The 23804-nt window shown below is 42.1% G+C and overlaps 1 protein-coding gene across 1 annotated transcript in view; it reads right to left on the reverse strand.

The window, feature by feature from the left end:
* The window catches only part of CLRN1 (clarin 1), a 47548-nt gene that overhangs the window by 13165 nt on the left and 10579 nt on the right, over positions 1-23804 (reverse strand). The window contains exon 2 of the mRNA XM_003358614.4: positions 4830-5009. Coding sequence (XP_003358662.2) covers positions 4830-5009 — 180 coding nt within the window. The remainder of the gene's footprint in view (positions 1-4829; positions 5010-23804) is intronic.

Genomic DNA, 23804 nt, shown 5'->3' on the forward strand with positions numbered 1-23804 from the left:
ACCCCTAGAGGTCACAGACTGTCAATTCATCCAACCTTCAAAAATGTTTTGTTGTCATGCACAGTTTTTTAAAAATTGCTGAAAATTTTGGTATTTAAAAATAAGAATTGGGAGCTTAAAAAAAAAAAAAAAAAAAAAAACAGATGCTCTTGGAACACTAGGCCTTTATCCTCTGCGAGACCCAGATCTGGAGCTGGCTCTGTCTTTCCTTTCTCCCCTTCTCTTCCTTCCCTCATCCACAAACCTTTATTGAGCACCTGCTTTTGCAACAAGTTCAAGGATAACTACGATACAGTGTAAGCAGGGCCTGTGTGTTCCTGCATATATTTCTGTGCTCAGATTTTCTTTGCATTAGACTTGGCCAAAGTCCAAGATATGATCTGGGACTTGGATTAAATTCTGCATTGTCTGAGTCATCCTGCTTTTCAAATACTGTTAGTTTGGTTGTCCGTTACAACTGTCAAATAGTTTGTCTTCCAAATGGGCTGTTCTCAGTTTCATTCAGAAGCCAGAATGTGATGAGATGGCTGTGCCAGTTAATAAGCTGTTGTGTCTCGGCATCAAACCAGCTTTTCTTTTCTCTGCTTTGTGATGCTGGGTCCAGACTCCCCATGCTCTAGTACTGCCCTGTCAGCTTTCTCCTGTCAGGCTCTCCCAGTAGGGAGGATGCTGGGGCAGAGGAGGAGGGTCCAGCTGGCCTTGCCACAGGGTAGCACCTCTCCCCATAGCAGCAGCTGGGGAGCTCCCAAGCCCTCTCCAGATTCCCAGATCTGCCTATTGGTTTCACATGACAGCTCCATCTCCTCAAGGTACATTGCCACCTCCTCATAGGTCTGAGGCTCTCCTCAAGCCTCTAGATTCTGGTAACCCTCCACTCCTCCCTGCTTCTCTGTCCCTAGAGATGGCTGCTGCCTTCTGATACTGCCATCTCTAAGTTACCTCTGGGTCTCCTTCTCATTTCTTTAAGTCCTCCAGCACCTTTTTTTTTTTTTTTAAGGCATTTCCCCTCTTTTTAAAAATATTTTTTATTATAGTTGATTGACAGTATTCTATCAATTTCTGCTGTACAGCAAAGTGACCCAGTCATACACATACATAACATTCTTTTTCTCATTTTATCATCCATCATGGTCTATCCCAAGAGATTAGGTATGGTTCTCTGTGCTATACAGTAGGGCCTCATTGCTTAGCCATTCTAAATGTAATAGTTTGCATCTATTAACCCCAAACTCCCAGTCCATTCCATTCCCTCCCCCTCCCCCTGGGCAACCACAAGTCTCTTCTCCAAGTCTGTGAGTCTGTTTCTGTAGATAGGTTCATCTGTGATATATATATATATATATATATATATATATATATATATATATATATAGTCTTTTTGCCTTTTCTAGGGCTGCCGCAGCACATGGAAGTTCCCAGGCTAGGGGTCTAATCGAAGCAGTAGCCACCTGCCTACGTCAGAGCCACAGCATCGTGGGATCCGAGCCATGTCTGTGACCTACACCACAGCTCACAGCAACGCCGGATCCTTAACCCACTGAGCAAGGCCAGGGATTGAACCCACAACCTCATGTTTCCTAGTCGGATTCGTTTCCACTCCGCCATGATGGGAACTCCTGTGCTATATTTTAGAGTCCACATGTTAGTGATATTATATGGTATTTGTCTTTCTCTTTCTGACTTCACTTAGTATGAGAATCTCTAGTTCCATCCATGTTACAGCACATGGCATTATTTTGTTCTTTTTCATGGCTGAGTAGTATTCCATTGTGTATAGGTACCACATCTTCTTAATCCATTCATCTGTCAATGGATATATAGGTTATTTCCATGTTTTGGCTATTTTAAATAGTGCTTCAATGAACATAGGGCTGCATTTATCTTTTTCAATGAAAGTTTTGTCTGGATATATGCCCAGGAGTGGGATTGCTTGGTCATGTGGTAGTTCTATATTTAGTTTTCTGAGGTACCTCCATACTGTTTTCCATAGTGGTTGTACCAATTTACATTCCCACCAACACCTTTTCAATCAACTCCCTGCAGCCCTTGTTTTCAAACCTGAGCTTGCAGCAGAATCACCTGGAGGGCTTGGTAAAACTCAGATTTCTGGGCCCTACTCCAGAGTATCTGACTCAGGAGGACTGGGGGAGGCCGCAGAATTTGCTTTTCTATCAAGATCACAGGTGATGCGGATGCTGCTGGTCTGGGGAACCCACCTTAAGCACCACTGCCAACCATTGTATCCCCTCTGTTAAAATAGTGTATATCCTGTTGTCCAGTTGACCCCTGGTTGATTCAAAGGCCTTCACTAAAACAGCACACCACCCAGATCCACCAGTTTCATTTGGTATGTTGAGTGGGAATGAAGTAATCCCAATACCCACTTCTAAGCTTTCCATGAGACCGAATCACTCTCTTTGTCTCTACCCAGTACCCATGCTCTTACTCCTCTGCCCTGATCACAAAGCCCTCAGACTCCTTTTATGTTATGTTATTCCATCCTATCTCTCTCTGGCTCACATCACTGCTTTGAGGAACTTACTCAGCTAATTCCATTCCATTCCAGTGTTTTTGTTTGTTTGTGCTTTTTTAGGGCCACACCCATGGCATATGGAGGTTCCCAAATTAGGGGTCTAATTGGAGTTGCAGCTGCCGGCCTACACCACAGGCATAGCAACTCAGGATCTGAGCGGCATCTGCAACCTACACCACAGCTCACAGCAACGCTGAATCCTTAACCCACTGAGCAAGGCCAGGGATCAAACCTGTGTCCTTATGGATGCTAGTCAGATTTGTTAACTGCTGAGCTACTACAGGAACTCCCATCCCATTCGAATTCTGATTCCTCTAACCTGTGCCGTTTAAGTGACCAGTCAACATCTCCTTCTAGGCTTGCTTTTTCAAGTCACCAAACATGTACTGAATTGTTTACTGGGTGCAGAGCCCCAGGCTGGATGCCTTTGCTAGAGATAGAAAGATGAGAAAGCCTTAGACACTGCCCTCATAGGCTAATCATTTTGCGCAGTTGAAAACTGTATTATTTATTTGTGAAAGATACATAGGAAATATTAGCAGAACCCCTACTAGCGAGAGAACTACTTTGGTTCAGGAAATAATTTGATTAGCAAGATGTAGATGGGGTTTCAGCCCCAAGAAGTTGAGACAGGTTGACCTGGGACCTGGGACCATTTGCTGTAGTGCTCGTGCCTGGACAAACATCTTTTAGATCAACAGAATAAATACAAAGAAACTATAAATAACTAAAACTCACTGCACACACGCACTATTGGGACAAATTATGAACAATAAGATATGGAAAGACCAAAACCCAACTGCCACCTCTAAGGTGGGGGGAACAAAAGCAGGGTACTGTGCATGATTCCTGCACACAGCATCACCAAGGAGGTGAACAGACCACGTAAGCCAGCCCTTCTGCCTGACGTCACTCGTCCCACTTAAGGAACCAGCTCCCCCACCTCCTGGAGTGAGCAAGGACACCTGTTACTTGTTCTCGTTCCCTGGTGCTATAGTCCCAATAAAGCCTTGCCTGAATATCTCATTTGGCCCCTTATCAATTTCTCCTGATGAGGAGTTCAAGAACCCAGCCTGGTAACCAAGTGTGCTCAAGTAATAATGCGTGCTAGTTTATACTGCCTTCTAAGATGAATAAACACCTGTTAACTACAAGGCTTTGTTTTAGAGGGAGCTATGCAAATTTGTGGCTGGAGTTGAATGGTGCAGGGAGAAGGGAGTGGTGTCAAAAGATGGGTTTGAGGTCTGGTGACTAGAGGCTGGCAGCCAAAGGGCAGCTGCAGAGGAGAAGGAAAGAGTCAAATATGGATCTTCAACCCACTATTTGCTAGTGTGAGTTGTATTCTCCCTCGTCTCTCCATGAAATCACTAATAAAATTATCTGCTTCCTGGGGATATGGCAAAGCATTGAGTCTTTTTGCAAGTTTGGAGTGGGGTGAAATCAGAGTCCTCCCCCAGAAGAACGGCTGCGTATGAGTTATGTAGACACTTTCGATTTCCTTATCTGTCTCTTTTTCCTCCTTGTAAATATACCCTAAGCACCCTATGGCACTGGCTGTGTTTTATATTCTTTTCCATCAACCCTGGTTATTGAGTAGGACATGCTTATTGATGAACTCATTTCTGGGTTTAGAATTTTCCTTGCCCTGATACACCTACTTAGGCTATACGACGTCCCTACAGGCCTGAATATGGCAACTCACGTGAGTAAACGCGGCCCTTTACTCTTTTTTGATGGTTTCTATTTATTTTTCTGATTATGAATAAGTAAGTACACATTATTGACATTTTGAAATATTAAAAAGTATGAGAAAAAATGAAAACCACCCATGATTTTACTACTCAGAGATAACTACTACCAACAGAATACTCTCTCTCTATATATATATATAATATTATATATATATGTATTTATGAAGCTATATGGATGCTATATATATGGAGATTCCATTTACTATATAAGTATATTCTCTCTATATAAAATCAAATTGGGCTTATGTTTTTAAAATCTTATGTGGTTCTTTTCCCTTAACTTTTTGATATAGGCATTTATCCTTTTGATTACATCTTCTACAAAAATATAGTTTAATGCCAGCATCATATTCACTTGAATAGACTACCATAATGTATTTATTAGATTCCCTAGTGTTGGATAATTATATTTTCTTCACCTTTTATTCTCATAAATAATGCTACAATGAACATCCGTGTGTATGTACTATCACATTGCATTTGTGTAGACCTGTCTTTTTCATTGAAAAGCCCATTTGCCTTCAGAGGTGAAATTTTGAACTCACCTGAAATGAAGCTCAAAAGATACAACCCCAGTGGACCGTGCAGTGTCTCAAAGGGCTTGCCGAAAGCATTGTACATGAAGAAGGCTGTCCCCACCAGCGTTAAAACGATAAGGATTGTGGAGAAGAGAATGACATTGACGTGGATACTCACTGGGATTGCTTTGAGCAAATCTGGGAAAACTGAAGATAAAACAAAGATTAGAAAAAATTTCATCAGTTAGCGACTGCAAGTGTAATTTTAAAAATTAAATCCTTTTTTTAACTTCCACAACCACCAAAATCCTTCTGATGAATACATTCGCACTTACTAACTTATGAAGGATTTACAGAGGAGTGTAAATATAAGATTATCTAATAAAACTTACCAGTAAAAAACTGGCAAAGGGGAAAACTTGAAGGAACTTTTTTTTTGTCCTCGGTCATATATAATTACTTAAATAAACAAGTGCTGGCTTTATAACCAAAAACTATATATACATTTCGATGACCAAACTTTTAATTATATTTCTCAGCAGTCATTTTATATATGTCTTAACTTCTGATGACATTTTCAGTTTGGAGACACCTGGTGGGGGTTCAAACATCAGGAGGTTTTTATATTTCCTTTCACACACACACACACACACAAATTGTTTCCAGTCCATACCAAGATTAAAGAATTGGGTGTTTTCAGTCAACTTTAATATTTTGATGTAGCACAAACTGTGGGAAAATTGTTGCTGGCGATACAAGAAATATTTTCCATTTAGAAAACATGCCAAATCTATTTCTAGACTTTTGTGTTCAGGGCAAGTTTTTCTTATTCGCGGAGGAAATGAAATGCTTTATAAATGTAGGATTTCTCTTATCTGGTGAGGCATCAGTATGCTTAGTATCAGCAGACCTGGCAAAACCAATCTGGAGAAGTTTACTTCAGTCCATTTTAGTTTCCTGAACTTTATTTATTAAGTACTTGCTGTGCGCCAGATACTGTTTTAGGTGCTGGGAATCGAGCCATAAAGTAAGACAGATCAAGTCCCTGTTGTCTTGTGGAGTTAACAACCTAATGGGAGTTGATAGACAAATAACAGGGACCTCCAGCTGTGGTGCACTGGGTAGGCATTGTTTCTGCAGCTCCAGGGCACAGATTCAATCCCCGGCCTGGCTGCAGTGTAGGTCACAGCTGTGGCTCAGATCTGATCTCTGACCCAGGAAGCCAAAAAAGAAAAAAAGAAAAGAAAGGGAAAAAGACAAATAACAGGTAAATGAATGGATATCATACTTTATTGCTAAAGATGGCCACCATTAATTTCTTGCCTCCTTTTACATATGTGTCACTTCCCCTTTAAGAGGTAGAACTTATTCCTCCATCTGCTTGAATCTGGGATGGCCTATGACTGCTTTGACCATTTGAATATGGCAGCAGAAATATATCATGCCACTTTCAGGTCTGGCCTCTAAGAGGACCAGCCATTTCCACTTCTTTTCTCGTGGAGGCTGAGCCGTGGTGCGGGAGGTCCAGTCCTCTGCTGGAGAAAGGGGCCACATGGAAGAGCACAGGGGCACCAGACACAGGAGGGAAGAATCTTAGATGTCCAGCCCAGAAAATCCTCCAGGTGAGACTCCAATGCCAGCTGCTATCTAACTGCATCAGGGAGAGACCCAATCAAGCACTATCCAACTGAACTGGTAAATTTTTGTTTTAAGCCCCTGAGCTTTGAGGGGCTATTATTATGAACTGGAAATAAGACACTTTCAGATAGTGATAATGCGATGGAAAAAATAAGCCAGGAATTTGAGTGATTGGATGAGTGGACAGAGCGGTCAGGAAAGTGACATCTGGGCTGACACCTAAATGTTGGGAAGGAAGTGGCTGTCTAAAGACCTGGGAAAGATCATTCCAGGAAAAAAGGAGCACAGCTGGGGCAGGAGTGAGCCAGTTCCCAGTGAATAAGGAGGAAGTGGGTTTGCTAGGGTGGGATCAGATTGCTGCACCTGCTAGATCCTGGTCTGAGACCATGATAAAGGGTCTGCTTTTGTACTCAATTCATTTGGAAGCCACTGGAAGGTTTTAAGTAGGAGAGTGATGCAATCTCCTTCATGATGTAAAAAGATCACTCTGGCTGCTGAGTAATGAGTATGAGGGAGGGGGAGGAGGAGGGCAAGTGTGGAAGTGGGGATATTGGTGGGGGGTTGGGGTGAGTATTTTATAGTCGGAAGAGATGGAGGTCTGGCCTAAGGTATAGCAGAAGAGGTGGTAAGAGATTGTTAGGTCTGGAATGTATTTTGGAGATGGAAGATAGAACTTGTTGAAAGAAAGCCATCAAGGATAACTCCTAGAATAACTGAATACATGGAGATGCTATTAAGCAGACAAGTAGAAAGAGCAGGTTTCAGCATGGGAGTGGAAGGTGATGAAAGAGTTCTGTTTTAGATAGTTTCAGTTTGAGCTGCATTTAAAATATCCAAGTAGAGGGGTTCCCTGGTGGCCTAGCAGTTAAAGGGTCTGGTTCTGTCACTGCTGTGGCTTGGGTCACGGCTGTGGCACGCCTTCTATCTCTGGCCTGGGAACTTCCCCATGCCATGGGCACAGCCTCATGCAAAAGTAGAGATCCAAGTGGAGATGACGAATAGGATTTATGTGTCTAGAGGTCCAGGGAGAAGGTGGAGGTATTTAAGGAGGTGAAACTCAAGTGAGGAAATCAAGGTGCCTAAGGCAAAGAGGGAAACTGAAGGAGACAGCTATGCTCCAGGATCCCCTCTGTACTTGCAGGAGCCCAAGAATGAATGTCTCCTTAAAATTTATGCCCTGGGTACCTCAAAGACCTCATTCTCGTCCTGGCTCTGGTATTTAAAGCCAGTGGATTGGCTATCGCTTGTGGAGAAGCTGTAGTCATAGGAGAGAGAGGCCCAGAAGAGAAAGAGAACTTGTGAGTTAGGAGCAAATCCATGGATTGGGTATCAGGGAAGCCCAGGGAAGAAAATGTTTCAAGGAAGAAGTGGTCTGCCGTTCAAGTACATGTCTCATGGCTGCAATGCTGAATTCCTGACCACAGGTCAGAAAGGGAACAGATGAGGGAGTTGCCTTGGTTTAGAACAAACCCTTCACCACTGCTAGACATAAATAACTACATAAATGCATAAAATATGCTTAGTGCTATCGGTTAGGCTACTGGTGTTCACTCAGGGGCCTCACTCAGGAGTCACGGGCAGCTCATTCAACCACTGAGGTTTACTTGCAGTACCTTTCCTTTGCCTCACACTAAATCTACGTGATACCATTTTCCACAAACCATATGTACAAAGATTAAAACATTTAGCTGTATCCTGTGTTAGCTAAGGTGCAGGGAAATGGAGAGCTTTGTATACTTTTCTTGGGAGTGTAAATTGGTCAGCATCCTTGGGGCAGTTGGCACTGCCTATAAAGCATTAAAATGCACATAGCTTTTGGCTCAGCACCTTATTTATAGATAGTTTGTCCAATGGATATTTTTGCACATGAATTCAATAAAATATTACAAGGATATTCATGGCAGTGGTTTTGTTTGTTTGTTTTTGTTTTCTTTTTGGTAAAAACAAAAGGTTGGAAATAACTTACCTGTCTATCAGTATGGCATCCATACAATTGAATATAAGTCAATGATTTCAAACAATGAAGTGAATCTTTAAGAACAGGTTTAGAATTATCAAAATAGATGGAAAAACTCACACCAAAGAGAAAATGTCATCATTTTATCATTTGGGGAAAAGCCAAAGGAGAATGTATATAATAACAAGTAATCATTTAAGCTCCCTATTTATGTGATTTAATTCTCCCAATAATCCCATGAGACATTTCTATTTACCAGAGAGAAAAATGGGTTCAGAGGTGATGTAACAGACCCAAGATTTATACTTAGTAAGTGGCAGAGAAGAGATTTGAACTTGTGTCCTTCCTCTTATTTGCCAGGCTGCAGCAGCCTTGGGGACAGGCATGCTTGTCTAGGCAGAGACTATTTCTAGAAGATTACACATGAAACTGGTAACATTGCTTCAGGGGAGGGAGATTGAGAGATATTTCATTATGTACATTTTATTACAGTTTGGAAAAAAATTTTTTTGACCATTCTGCAAGCATTATCTACTCAGTTAATATATGAATACTTAAAAAAAAAAAAGTTGAAAGGATAAGTGAAGACAAAAAAAACAAAAAAAACAAAAAAACAAAAAAACTCCTGTGACTGCTCCAGATTAAAAAAGAGACATACTAACCAGATGCAATGTATGGAAGTAATTTGAGATTTGAACAAATCTTTATAAAAGACATTTGTGAGATAACCCAGGAAAACTGAACACAGACTAAATTTTAGATGATATTACATAACTATTACTGATTTTGTTGGTTTCATTAATGGTATTGTGGTTGTGTTTTGAAAAGTCTTTTATCAATTAGAAGTTGGATGCCTGGATGGATGGATGGATGGATAAAAATAAAATAAGAAAATGCCTCTGCTTTGTTTGGAAGATGGTGTAGAGGCAAACTGGGTGTTAAAGCACACAGGTGCTGAGCCTCTGTTGTTAGTGACTGCACTGGTCCATGCTGCCTGGTATTCTGGGGTGTAGAGTGAACCAGCTGGTGGTCTACAACCACCTACCCTCCAGAGCTTCCAACAGCTCAATCAATCCAACTGGCTATTCTTGCATTTGGTTAGCTGTTGGCTTGTGCAGAAACTCTGCTTCCTCCCACCTCTCCACCTGTAGAAGAGGTGAGCCCCTCTTTGTGTCTGATAGGGCAGCGAGGTGAAGCCCGTCTGAAAATTGAGGGTTGTTACCAAATTGAAACAATATCAGAAGTTGCACTGATTTGCCTCCTGGAAAGAAAAGCCAGAAGCTAAAATAAATTGTCATGTGGAGCATATTAATTCTTATGAAGGCTTTTAAAATTCCCATTCTTGTGAGAAAGTCACCCAGTAGGGCACTAATCCCTGCCTGCTTATACTTTACCTGGTTTCTTTGTTTGATAAAAATTCCCCTCATCTGTAATGACCAATCAGAGCTCTGATAACAACCTTCCATTTTCCAGCCAACACTAATATGACATTTCCCTTGCAAAAGTTTAGAGCAGATTATTCACATAAATATTGGGAAGTGTCACTTTAATGATATTGTATAGTGCACATCTAGGAGGTCTATTTGTTTGGTCTTTCCAATATTTGAGGTATAGGATTAGAACACAGAAAAAGGATGTGAACATTTTGATCTGTGGAGGGGCTGTCATTAATCCAGAAAATCACTTCTGGCCTCCAGAAATTACTTGATTAGCTGTTGACAAGTGAAAGGGAGTTTTTTTATATATATATAAAAAACGGGCAGCTGATGCCATGTTAGTAGCACAGGGCTGGACTGTGCATTTGGCATTATCCTCTATCTCTTTCACTCCCTTTTCACTGATTTCCTCCATTCTGTCTACCAGTCAGGGTGTCTAGGTCTCCTTATCCCTCAACCCCTACCCCCAAGCCCCTACCTACCCTTCTTTTCTCTCCATCGTTTTATTACTAGACTACTTCAAAGAGCAATATGCAAGTAATAATAACACAAATAAAAATAACAGCCAGTAATTATATGGCATTTGCTACATGCCATGTACTTTAGGTATATTGCATAAGTCAACACGTTTAATTTTTATGACAATGTAAGGAAAGTACTGTTTTATCCTGAGTATATAGATTTTTTTAAAAAGCCAAAGGTGGAGTTCCCGTTGTGATGCAGCAGAAATGAATCCAACTAGGAACCATGAGTTTGACGGTTTGATCCCTGGCCTTGCTCAGTGGGATAGGGATCCGGCATTGCTGTGGCTGTGGAGTAGGCCGACAGCTACAGCTACAATTTGACCCCTAGTCTAGGAACCTCCATATGCCACAGGTGCAGCCCTAAAAGACCAAAAAAAAAAAAAAAAAAAAAAAATCAAAAAAATAAAAAGCCAAAGGCACAGAGAAGTTAGGTAATTTGCATAGTGGCCTTGCTGCCTTTGTTTTTACTCCCCCCACCACTATATTTAGAACTAAAGTAAAATTTTAACACAGTAAAAAATTCTTTTTAGTGTACAGTTCTCTGGGTTTTGCCAAATGTTATACTCATGTATCAACCACCACAATCAAGTTAGAGAACATTTCCACAGTTCCCAAAGCTTCCTATTTCCCCCTTTGTAGTCAGTCCATTCTCTACTCACAGCTCCTGTATGTGTGACTTTATAAGAAACTGCCAAGTGTTTTCAAAAGTGGCTGTACCGTTTCACCTTCCCACCAGCAACATGTGAGAGTTCTAGTTGTTCTGCATTCTTGCTAGCACTTGGCAGGTTTTTAAAAATTGGAGTCACTTAATAGAAGTGTAGTTTATCTCACAGTTTTAATTTGCATTTGCCAAATGACTAATGATGTTGAGCATCCTTTTGTGAGGTTATTTGCCTTCCATATATATTTTTTTTGTGAAGTGTCTGTCATATCTTTTGTGCATTTTTATTAAATTGTTTATTACTATTATTACTGAGTTCTAAGAAATCTTCATGCATGCTAGATACAAGCCCTTTGTCAGATAAGTAATTCACAAATATTTTCTGAGTTAGTGGCTTGTCTTTTCATTTTCTTATCAGTGTCTTTTGAAGAACCATCCTTATTTTTATGAATTCCAGTTTATCTTTTTTTTCTTTTATGTATCATGTTTTGGACATCAAATCTAAGTCTTTGCCTAATGCAAGGTCACAAATAATTTCCCCTATGTTTTTCTTCCAGAAAGTTTTTAGTTTTAGGTTTACATTTAAGTTTCTCATCCATTTTATTTTTTGTATATGGCTAAGGCTATTTTTTTTTCTTGCTTATAAATATCCAACTGCTCAGTACTGAAAAAGCTGACTATAGACTTAACATGATCCAGCAGTCCCATTCCTATGTATGTGCCTAAGAGAATTAATACATATGTCCACACAAAAAAATCTGTATGTAAATGTTTACGGTGGCTTTATTCATATTTGCTAAAAACTAGAAACCTCTTACATATCCATCAGCTGGTAAATAGACAAACAAGCCATGGCCTGTCCATAAACTAAAATATCACTTAGTAATACAAAAGAACGGACTATTGGCACACACAGTAGCATGGATGGATCTGAAATGTATTGTGCTAACTGCAAGTAATCAAATTCAAAAGGCTACATATTGTATGATCTTATATATATGACATTCTGGAATAAACCCAAATGTTAAGTACAGAAAACAGACCTGTGGTTGCCCAGGGTTTGGAGTAGGGTGGGGGAAAGACTGACCACAACGGAGCACAAGGAAAATTGAGGGGGAGTGGGTGATGGAAGTGTTCTACGTCTTGATTGTGGTGGTATTTACATTCCTTTCCGCATTGTCAAAATTCATGTACCTGTATGCCTACAAAGGATGAGCTGTACTATATGCAGTTATACCTCAATAACCCTCGCTAAAAGCCAAAAAGAGGGCAGGAGAAACAAGGTCTAGAGTAGGGTGGTCCCGATGTGAGCAGTAGCTGGAGCAAAGGTGATCAAGGACCTGGAGGAAGGAAGAGCTTGGTTGGAGGGTACCTGGAGGGAGCGAGGCACCCAGGTTCTGATCCCTGTGGGGCCCTGAGTAGGTTAATGGGACCCTCTTTCTCTCTGTAAAATGAGGGTGTTCCATGGGACAGCCTGGGAAAGGACCAGGCATTTGAATTTAGCCAAAGAGAGTTCATGCTGCAGGTACTTTTCTAACTCTGTGAACTCCCTAAACCTTGATTTCCTTATCTGAAAAATAAGGCTAATCTTACCTTTCTCTCCAGCCTGTGAGGACTCAGTGACATTGGAGTGTGGAGAACCTAGTGCATGGTAGATGCTCAGCAGAGGTTCGCTGCAGTGCACCCCATCTAAGGCCAGTTCCACCACTGTTTGTGATCCATCCCTGGTCACCTCCTCAAGGATACTGCCAAGGAACCATCTCCTCTCTCTGCCACATCATCAATTTCCCCCTCTACTGGATCAGTCCCATTGGCACAGAAACATGCTATCATCTTTTTATCTTAAAAAAACAATCTCAAGTCCTCCTCTATCTGTTACCCTCTTTCTCTGTTTCCCCATAGCAAAAGCTCTCAGGGAGTTGCCTTACACTCTCAGCATCTCGTTCTTCTCTCCATTTCCCCTCTTGAACCCACTGCACTAATACTACATTTCCCAGGGCACCAAAGAGCTTAAGCTGCCAAACCTAATGGTCTATCTTTATCCTCATTCATCTTATCTTGTCTGCCTTTGCTACAGTGGCTCACTCCCTCCTGGAAACGCTTTCCTCCCCTGGCTTCCAGACACTGCATTCTCCTGGTTTTGCTCCCTCACTGGCTACCATCTTGATTTACTTTCTTGGTTCATCCTCATCTCCAGGAATGACTCAGCTCTTTGACCTCTTCTCTTCTCCCTCTTCACACACTCCCCTGGTGCTTTGGCAGTATCATGGCCTTGACTGGAAGTACTCTCAAGCAGGTATTTCCAGCCGACTTCTCCCTGGATCCCACACTGCCATGCCCTCCAATCACCTGTTGAGCATCTTGACCGCCATGATGAATAAGCATCTCTGGGTGTCCCAAACCGAGCCCTTGTCTTTTTCTCACCCTCGCTTCCTTTAGCCTTCTTCATCTCAGTTGCTGGCAGTTCCATTCTTCCTGGGCATCATCCTTGATTCTTCTCTTACTCTCACATTTTATGTTTAACCCACCAGGAAAACCTCCTGGCACTACCTTCAGAGTCTGACCTGTTTTCCCATCTCCACTGTGCTGCCTGGTCTAAGCCACTGTTATCTCTCACTTGGATGACTGCAAGGGCTTCCTAACTGGTCTCCCTGCTTTCACCCCTCCATCCTGCAATCTGTTCTCAGCCCAGCAGACAATGAGATATTTTCAAAATGCACTGGGTTATATCAGTCTCCTGTTCCAGCCCTTCCCGAGGATTCTAATCTCACCCAGAGTATAAACCATGTCATGACCTGCTAGGCTGTACATGATTGGACTCCTTGTTAGACCTCTGATCTCATCTATTACCTGTTTTCTTGCTTGGTATGTTCCAGCCAGTGGCCTCCTTACTTACTATACCTCAAGCATGTCAAGAACACTCCTACCTCAGGGCCTTTGTATTTCCTGTTCCTTCTGCCTCTATATTCCCCTAGATATCCTCATGGCTTGTTCCTTCAGCTCTGCATCTTTATTTAAATGCCACTTTCTCAGGGAGGCCTTCTTTATTGTTGCAATCCCCTGCCCTGTTACCCATTCCCCAAACTACAAACCCCTTTCCTTGCTTTTATTTTTGTCTACAGCAATTATCACCGACTGTTAAATTGTATATTTTTATTTGTTCATTTCCCCCATGACATGAGGGCAAGTGCATGGGTCTGTTTCATCCACTCTATACTCCTAGCACCTAAGAATGCTGGCACAGTGTAGAACAGTATTTCTCAGCCTTTTTGTCATTGTTGCTTCTCATCCGGGAGTCTTTTTAGACATTCCTTCTAATCATCCTCCACCCAAGAATTTTTTTTTTTCTTTTTAGGACCACACCCACAGTATATGGAAGTTCCCAGGGGAGGGGTTGAATTGGAACTACAGCTGCCAGCCTATGCCACAGCCACAGCCACAGCAATGCGGGATCCAAGCCGCATATGCGACCTAGTTCATGGCAATGACAGATCCCCGACCCACTGAGCGAGGTCAGGGATCGAACCCACATCCTCATGGATACTAGTTGGATTCATTTCTACTGTGCCACGACAGCAACTCCACACCCACAAAATTTTAATATCACAGATATATTGTATTTTGATTTTTGTATTGTATTTCATAGGTACTTTATACATATAGAATATATACTTTTAAAAGAATAAGGGTGTTTTTCTTGCCCCCGATGAACTAATTTTTACCTCCTTCAGGGGTTACCGCTGCTGGAGAGAATACATGATGTAGATGTTGGACACATGTGTTGGATGAATATGTTTTGCTTGGAGTAGGAGGCAGGGAAGGAGTCTGGTTGGCAGGTTTGCAAGCCAGTAATTCAGATTGAAGGCAGTTAGTGCTGCATCAGTGAGGAGGGAAGGAATAAAAGGAGGGGACAGTCCAATTAGCAACCTAGGGCCAAGAGAGAAGAAGAAGAGGAACACAGTGTTAAGTGTGATGGGAGTTTCTCTTTGAGAACCAGAATTTGTCCTTTGAGTCAGGCAGTCACTGTTGACCTTGATATAAGCTGTTTCTGGAGTTGGCAGTAATAGAAACTGAATTGAAAGAGTGTTTGGAGAGAATCTGGGGCAATATGGAGAGAAAATAGAATAGTTGCCAAAGGGATGATAGGAGCCAGTGTGGGGTTTTGGTGTTTTCCCTTCCTTCCTTCCTTCCTTCTTTCCTTCCTTCCTTCCTTCCTTCTTTCCTTCCTTCCTTCCTTCCTTCCTTCCTTCCTTCCTTCCTTCCTTCCTTCCTTCCTCCTGCTTTCTTTCAAGCTGAAAGACCTGGTTGGCAACTGGAATGGAATTTCAAATCTCTTTATTAAAAGAAAAATTTTAATCCAACATACTTGGGGGATTGTCAACATGTTAGATGGAAACTGACGGATGTTTAATAACAAGGTTTAAAGTCCGGGATTTGTGAAAGAATCCATCTCAAACTTGAACATGATGCAGCTCTTTTTTTGTTAACAGGCAGGAGGATGGGGGAAGGGCAGCTTGCTTTCTCCATGTTTCTGTTAGTTTGTCCAAAGTTCCAACTGTTTATGGAGGATCTTTCTTATAAATGAGCAATATTGTGACAGTGAAATGGAAATGAAGATGCAAATTTCACCCACAATCCCACCAACATAAAAAGGAAAGTAAGCTTTTCCTTTATTTTGTTCCTTTTCAATCTTTGTCCATCATAATATTTATTTCGGGAGTTCCTGTCGTGGCACAGCAGTTAACGACATGAAGATGCTGGTTCGATCTCTGGCCTTGCTCAGTTGGTTAAGGATCCAGCATTGCTCGGCTTGGATCTGGCATTGCTGTGGCTCTGGTGTAGGCAGGTGGCTACAGCTCCAATTGGACCCCTAACCTGGGAACCTCCATATGCTGCAGGTGTGGCCCTAAAAAGACAAAAAAGCCAAAAAAGTAAAAAATAATAGTAATATTTATTTCATATATTATTATAATCATAATGAAGTTTCGAGGTCACATTCTGTACTTTTTACTCAGAATATAAGCACTTGCCATGTCATACAGATTGTCTTCAAAACTACCGTTTGGATAACTACATGGATTTTCCATCACACTGACACACTGCTGTCCATTAACTTGTCTTCCATTATTTCAGTATTATAGCTAATGCATCCTCGAACATTTTCAAGCACATACCTTATTATGGGGGTGGGTGATGAGCAGGAATTGCCTTTTTAGATGAATTCCCAGGAAAGGAATTACTTGGGCCAGAGTGCTTCCTGGAAGAATACTATCCATATATGTAAAGATACAAAGTAACCTTAAGGTGGTGGGTTATATTCTATAACATATGTGTTAAACTCCTGGTTCTAAACTCAATTTCTCCTCCCTGGGGTGTAGAAAGCAGAGGTCTCTCACAAGGTAGTGACTCAGAAACAGGGCTAGAAGAAAGCTAGTTATTGGGCTGACTCTCCTAACAGAAGAGAAGGCACCCAAGTCACAGGAGGGAGAAGGGAGAAGAAAACCCACATTGCATGGCTCACCCAGGGCCCAGAGAAAGGCAGTCGTATCCTCATCCCTTCACCCTATCATGAAACAGGGTGAAATACGTCATAAGTTAATGACTGGAGGTGAAAATGCAGTCACAGGATACTCTCTGTAAGAAATGTACCTTCCTGCCACCATTTGGTGGGAGGCTGTATTCCTTGGGCTGTGTGTCTTGCCTCTAGACCCCACTTTTCTTGTGTCTCTGATCTGTGGTTCCTCCATTTCTGCAAAGCCTTTTCCAGTCTTTCCCTCTTCTGTCCCTCCGCAGAAGAGGGACACCTCCCCCACTCTTAAGCACCCATCACACCGGCACTCCCTTGCCCTTAGTCTCATGTGCCCAGCTTACAAAAGGCTTGAAAATATCCAGTGAACCAACTCTTCCATCTCGCAGAGAAAGCAGAGGCTATTAGAGAAATCCCCCCCAAGTTTCCAGTCCCCCAGTGCCACCCTTCTTTTTGGTCCATGCCCAAACTTCCCTTAGTGACGAATTTTTGTTTCTCCTGTCCAAGGCTTGGCCTTCTTCCTGGGCTCTCAGACCCTTTCCCACCTTCACAGGGTCCTTTCTAAATCCATTAATTACCTACCTCTCCTCTCCATCTTCAGCCTTTCCCTCCCTACTGCTAGATCCCCTCAGCATAGAATCATACTCATATTCCTACCATTGTACACACACACACACACACACACACACACACACACACACACACACCAGCCTTAGAGCCCTTCTAGCTACTCCCTGATCTCAGTCTTTCTCTGCGTCCTGACTGCTTTTTCCCTCCTCAGCTCCCCCAAGCACCTCCTTTACCGACCACCACCCCATCGAGACTGCTTTAGCAAAGGTCCCTTGACCTTCTGGAGTGAGGTTCAAAGGGCTGTTTTCAGCGTCTCTCACATAATGCCTCTGTGGGGTCAGGACTGTTGCCTGTTACTCCCTTGCTGAAGGTTGCCTCTCCCACGCCTCCCCCTCCGCTGCCCTTCCAGCTCACTGACCATCCCCTCCTAATCTCCTTTGCAAGTCCCTCCTTCTCTACTCCAAAATATTGGTGTTTTCTAGAACACATCTTTATTTGCCTTCTCATTCGATTTCCCTTTCTGGGAAACCTCATCTTCAGTGTAGCCCAGCTGCCACCTCTAATCTGGCGATTCCCACCTCTCTGCCCCTGCCCCTGGTCTCGTTCATGACCTCCTCATCTGAGTGACTGATGGCCCTCTCTTGTTCATGGCCCGTAAGTGAACCTCATTAAACATGACCAAAAATAATTTCATCTTCTTTCTAAACACTCTCTTTCTGTATATATCTCAGTGAATTATCACAACCATCCATCCAGCAGAAATCTGGGGTTCACCCTCTGTAACCAGGTTCTATTGATTTTTGCTTCTGATTATTCTGGAAATATTCCCTCTCTTTGCAGCCTTCTGACAATGCTTTGGTTTGGACCTCCAAATATTGGAGGAGCCTTCTGTCTATCCCTGCCCCCTTTTGGTCTCTTTCTAGTCCATCTTCTGTCCTGACACATACCTGCTTAGCATCCTTAAATGATATCCCATTGCCCACAAGATAAAAGTAACTGCCTCCGTATGGCAAAGTCCCTAACCCTCTGCTCCCCTGCTTCCTCTCCAGCCTAGCTTCCTCCTCACCCTCCTGTCTCTCACACATCCTCTGCACTCTCACCACAGTCAGCTCTTCATGTTTTTGTTCATGCTGTTCCTTTGCTCAGAATAGCTTCTTCAATGACATCTAGGGAAATCTAGTCCTTACTTTCCCTGTGTCCCCTCTGCCTTGCCCTGACTGAGGGTGATTCTCCTTCTTGGAGCTTTCTGAACAAAAACGAAACGATCATGGTGTTAGTAATGAGTACTATCCCACCAGCTGTAGTTCTTCCCCGTTCTGGGGAATGATGGGATGGCACGCTCGCTTTGGCTGCTTTGAAGGCAGATGTGACTGTGTAACAACCTTGGCCAATAAAGTGGAAGTGGAAGTGGCGTCTGTCGGTTCTGGGTCAGAGGATTTAGTTGCTGGTGTGAGAGCCTCCATGGCTCTTTCACAGCTGGTGACATTCCAGATGGTGGCTGTGTCCTGGAACGGACCTCCAGCTAATCTCTGATGAATAAGTGCTGTGAGCAAGAAATCAATCTTTGTTAATTTAAACCTAGAAGGTTTGGACTTCTATGTTATTAAAACGTAACTGAGCCCATCTTGACTGATATACCTGCCTAGTTTTTACAAGTGGTCAGTTATTTGAAAACACTATCGCTAGATTCTTGGCTGTTTGTAAACAGGTCCCCCCTCTCATTCCTTTTGTATCCAGAAAGTCTGGAAGCATACTTGGGCACACAAGCACCAACAGTATTTTTTTGGGGGGATGAGGACATATGTATTTTAACTTACAAAGAATTTGTGTCTTACATGTGAAGTCATGCTGTTTTCAATAGATCATTGGAGGGTAATAAGAATAAGATTAAAAAAACCGTTTTTACTAACTGCTAAATATATTCTTTTATTACTTGCCATTAATCCATATTTTATTTGATCTCTCTAAATGTATGCCTTTCATTTCAGCTGCCTTAAAATTTATTTTATTTCTATCTCTTGGGTTCTTTTGTTATATTTTACCCTGCAACTTCGTTCTCCTTTTATCCCTTACTGATTCCAGTCTAACAGTGGTATCTTTCAACCTACAGTTCTTAAAAACAGGAATCAGTAAATCCAGCCTAAACCTGTGTTGCAGCATTAACCAAGAGTATTAGGTGCTTAGAGCAGCAAGCACCACCGAAGCAAGAAGGTCAGGGAGCCAGTAGGAAGAGAGGAAATAGCCAGGCATTAACTAAAAGACAACATTGCAGGTTGGGGAAAGTGTAGCTTTTGAATACGGAAAGTTTGGGATTAATCTAGCTGCCATGTACTGCTCATGTGGGCTTCTGAGACCTCAGCACCCTTATTCTGTAAATGTGAGTGGAAATAGAAATAAGTCACAGAACTTTTGAGGGGCACAGTGAGATCATTATGTGGAAGCTCTTTGTAAATTTTAAGCAATCACTTAAATGTATTTTGCTACCATGATGAGACCGGCAGGAGATTTGTATTTCCACCAAGAGTTGGGGATTTAAGAACTCAGTGCTATGAGTGTGCCAGCATTTTCAAGTCTCAGGATCCATCACGGGGGGTGGGGGGTGAATGTGAGTTATTTGGGCCACAGGTGGTCAGGGCACATATCTGTATGTTGGGACCTAGGATTCTCCCATGAGTCCTTAGATTACATGGAATTCAGGTGAGCTTTCCATTTTGTAGCCAGGTGTTTTTTTTTTTGGTACCCAGGAGGGTAACATTTGCTGTACATAACCCAGGAACTCTGGATTTGTAGTTAATCACTTATTTGCTACCTGTCACACACTCTCCACAGTGTCTGATATAATGTTCCCATTCTCGCTTCTATTTCCCTTGTGCAATTTCTCTCACGTTCTCTGTAATGACTTGTCTAAGATGATGTTTGGGCTGATGGCATACCTCTAGAGAGAGCCCCTGAGAGTCTCTTGGAAGGAGCAGAGCCCTTCCACAGGAGAGAGGCAAATGGAGGTCAAAATGTAAGTTTTCTTTCTTCTTTTGTTTGTTTTATTTTTGTTTTTGGCCATGCCTATGACATGCGGAAGTTCCCAGGCCAAGGAGCAAACCTTCCCCAAGCTGTAAACAGAGCCACAGCAGTGACAACGCTGGATCCTTAACCCACTGGGCCACCAAGGAACTCCTATCAGCTTTATTTCTGATAAAGCACTGGAGAATGTGGTTTAGATCATCCACCCAATTCTGCTGGATTAGGTACCCTCACCCACGCAGTCACAGGCAGGGCTGGACAGCTGAGGGCCTCCCTCCCTGGGGCAGAGCTGGCTCCTTTACTCTGGCTAGGGGAAGAGCAGACCTGAAACTGGGAGGCAGATTTGGAGAGAGGGAAGGCCGATGGGGCTGGGAGCCATGGATGCTCCATTTCTGTCTGCACACCATTTCATCAAATCTCTCCTTCCCTCCAAAGCCTTTGGACAAAGTGTGAGACCCTTCACAGAAATGCACAGCTAAAGGAATGGAAAGCAAGGATTGCACCTTGAGTTTGACCAGAAAACCTCTCAACTATGTGGGAACAATGCTAAATACTGCTTCTCCCTTGCCTTTCTCCTGGTGACCTTGCCCATCCCCAACACTGAGGGCTTCGGACACTTGGCCTCACCTATCTGGGCCATCATCCACCTCAGCAGTTCTCAACTTGGCTACACAGTAGAATCACTTGGGGAGCTTCCACGCCATCCCAGTGCTCAGGCCTTGCCTCCAGAGAGCTGGATTCAATTGGTCTGGGATGGAGCCTTGGCATCAGTAGTTTTAAAGACTCCCTGGGTGCTTCTAAAGCACAGCCAGGGTAACAGACCACTGATCTAATGGTTTAGGTCTCATCAGCCCTATTCATCTTCATCTGGCCAGATGTAAAATGCAGGTAACACCATCTGTGAAGCTCTCAGAATGAAGGCAGCCTCTATAATGATGTCAGCAATGGGGCTGCCACTTCTTAGATTAAAGCCACGGTAGTAGCTTCAGAGGTCTTGTTTTTCTTCTCAACTTGTCCTTCACATAAAAGATGTGTTTCAAAAAAAAGTTGTATTTGGCCCCTTGGTGCTCAGCTATTCATTTTCTTGAAAGGGAATAAGGGGGGAAGATTTCTTTCTTCTCACAGAAATGCTCTTGATTTGACTTTCCCCTCAGCCCATCTGCAGCCAGTCATTATGAAAATCCAGTAAGAAGACATTCCCTGACATAAGCTCAATGCATCAGCTCCTTTAATATCACCCCTGATTTCACACCCAGGTATCGAGCCAGGCTTCTGAGGGCTACGTGGTCAGAGAGAATGAAATCCATGACCCTGGCACTTACAACGAGGAGACTTGATGATACGATAGAACCGTTTAAAATACAATTTCCTCAGTACCTTGCCTGAATTTCTCTCGGCTGAACTGTATCTACCTGACTCCAGCCTATCACAAGCAGCCCCGTCAGTGAGCCTTAATCACGCACAGTGGCTGAGGGACGGCAGCTGCTTTGGTGCATATGTGCCTCTGATAACAGAACCCATTTAACTGCTCCGAATCCACAGGGTATGATTATGTTGGGGTAATAACTCCTGAGAACAGCTTCGCCACAGTTACAACATGCTGAGAGGGAGCGAAATACAAATCCTGCATAAATTAGTCTGCCAGGTACAGTTCGCTGTTCGTTAGGGCTATCATACCTGTAATAAAAGGGTATCACAGCACAACCTGTCTGGGTGTTTAGCTCCATGACTAGATGAAAGGCAAATTTGTCATTGTTTCATTTAAATGAGTTTTTTTAAAATATGCCTTTAGCTTTATGAAATCTCTGATATAGTTCAGAGATAAAGATGAGCTTTTGTTTTTCATTTCTTGAAAAGGAGAGATTTTAATTTACACTCTAATTCTATCCCATTGATTCCTGATAAAAATACCAGGTTTCAAAATGAATCAAATGCTGTATACTTGCCTACCTCCTCACCCCTTTTTTTTGTCTCTGCCTCTATTTGAAACTGTTCAAGTCACCTCAGGGAGGAGGCTACCACTGTGGTCATTGCCATTGTGAAATAATTGTTGTAGTCCAAGTAACTAACTTGGAAGGTGATACCCTGCAGGTTTTGGCTGGCAGAGATTTTAATCAGCTCATCACATGTGCAATCAGATATCTTTGCCTTCAACATACACTATCAACATCAAGGTAATATAATTACATAACCCAAAGATTAGTCGTAAGCAAGTGACCAGCTTAACATGGATTATTAAACAGGTTTGGCTTGACTATTTTACTTTCCAAAGGTCAAAGACTGGGGCTGAAACAGGGCCACTGGAATGTGAAATGAAGAGGCAATGAATGAATTCAAGTCTTAGAGCCAAGTTCTTCTCATAGCATTGTTATATGAGAAGTCACTCTTGTGAAATTCCACCATAATTGTTTTTCATCTTTGAGCTTTTTTTAAAAAAACTGAAGTGTAGTTGATTTACAATATTATATTAGTTTCAGATATACAACATAGTAATTCGATATGTTTATAGATTACACTCCATACAAAGTTATTATAAAATATTGACTATATTCCCTGCACTATACATTACATCCTCATAACTATCTTATAGCTAGTAGTTTATACCTCTTAATCCCCTTCACCTATTTTGCCTCTCCTGCCCCTCTCCTCTCTGGTAATTGCTAATTTGTTCTCTGTATCTGTGAGTCTGTTTCTGTTTTGTTATATTTGTTTGTTGCTTTTGTATTTTAGATTCCAGGTATAATTGAAAACATATAGCATTTGTCTTTCTTTGTGTGACTTGATATTTCACTAAGTATAACACCCTCCAAGTCCATCCACATTATTACAAATGGCAAGATTTTATACCTCTTTTATAGCTGAGTAATATTCCATTGTGTGTGTGTGTATATATATATGTATATATAAAATGTAAATTATATAAAAAGATATAAAACATATCTTTTCTGTTAATCTGTTGATAGACACTTAGACTGTTTCTATATGTTGGCTATTGTAAATAAGGCTGCTGTGAACATTGTGATGTTCATATCCTTTTGAATGAGTGTTTCTGCTTTCTTTGGATAAGTATCCAGGTGTGGAATTGCTGGATTGTGTGGCAGTTCTATTTTTAATTTTTTGAGGAGCCTCTGTACTGTTTTCCATAGTGGCTGCACCAATTTACAGTCCCATCGGCAGTGCACAAATGTTCCCTTTTCTCTACATTCTCACCAACCCAGCATAATATTTTAAATAAATGGTGAGGATTTCCCACTGTGGTACACTGGGTTAAAGATCCAGTGTTGGTACAGCTGTGGTGTAGGTTGCAGCTGCTGCTCACATTCAATCCCTGCCAGGAAACTTCCATATGCTGCAGTGTGGCAAAGAAAGAAAAATGAAGGAAGGCAGGCAAGCAAAGAAAGAAAAAGGAAGGAAGGAAGGAAGGAAGGAAGGAAGGGAGAAAGAAAGAAAGAAAGAAAGAAAGAAAGAAAGAAAGAAAGAAAGAAAGAAAGAGAGAAAGAAAGAAAGAGAGAGAGAAAGAAAGAGAGAAAGAAAGAAAGAAAGAGAGAAAGAGAGAGAGAAAGAAAGAGAGAAAGAAAGAGAGAAAGAAAGAAAGAAAAGAAATAGATGGTGAAACTGAGGCAGTATATTTCCCTCATCTCTTTGCATCAGTTTTGCATATTGTAAGGAGA

This window comes from Sus scrofa, chromosome 13 (genome assembly GCF_000003025.6).
Source record: "Sus scrofa isolate TJ Tabasco breed Duroc chromosome 13, Sscrofa11.1, whole genome shotgun sequence".
In the NCBI taxonomy this organism is placed as follows: domain Eukaryota; kingdom Metazoa; phylum Chordata; class Mammalia; order Artiodactyla; family Suidae; genus Sus; species Sus scrofa.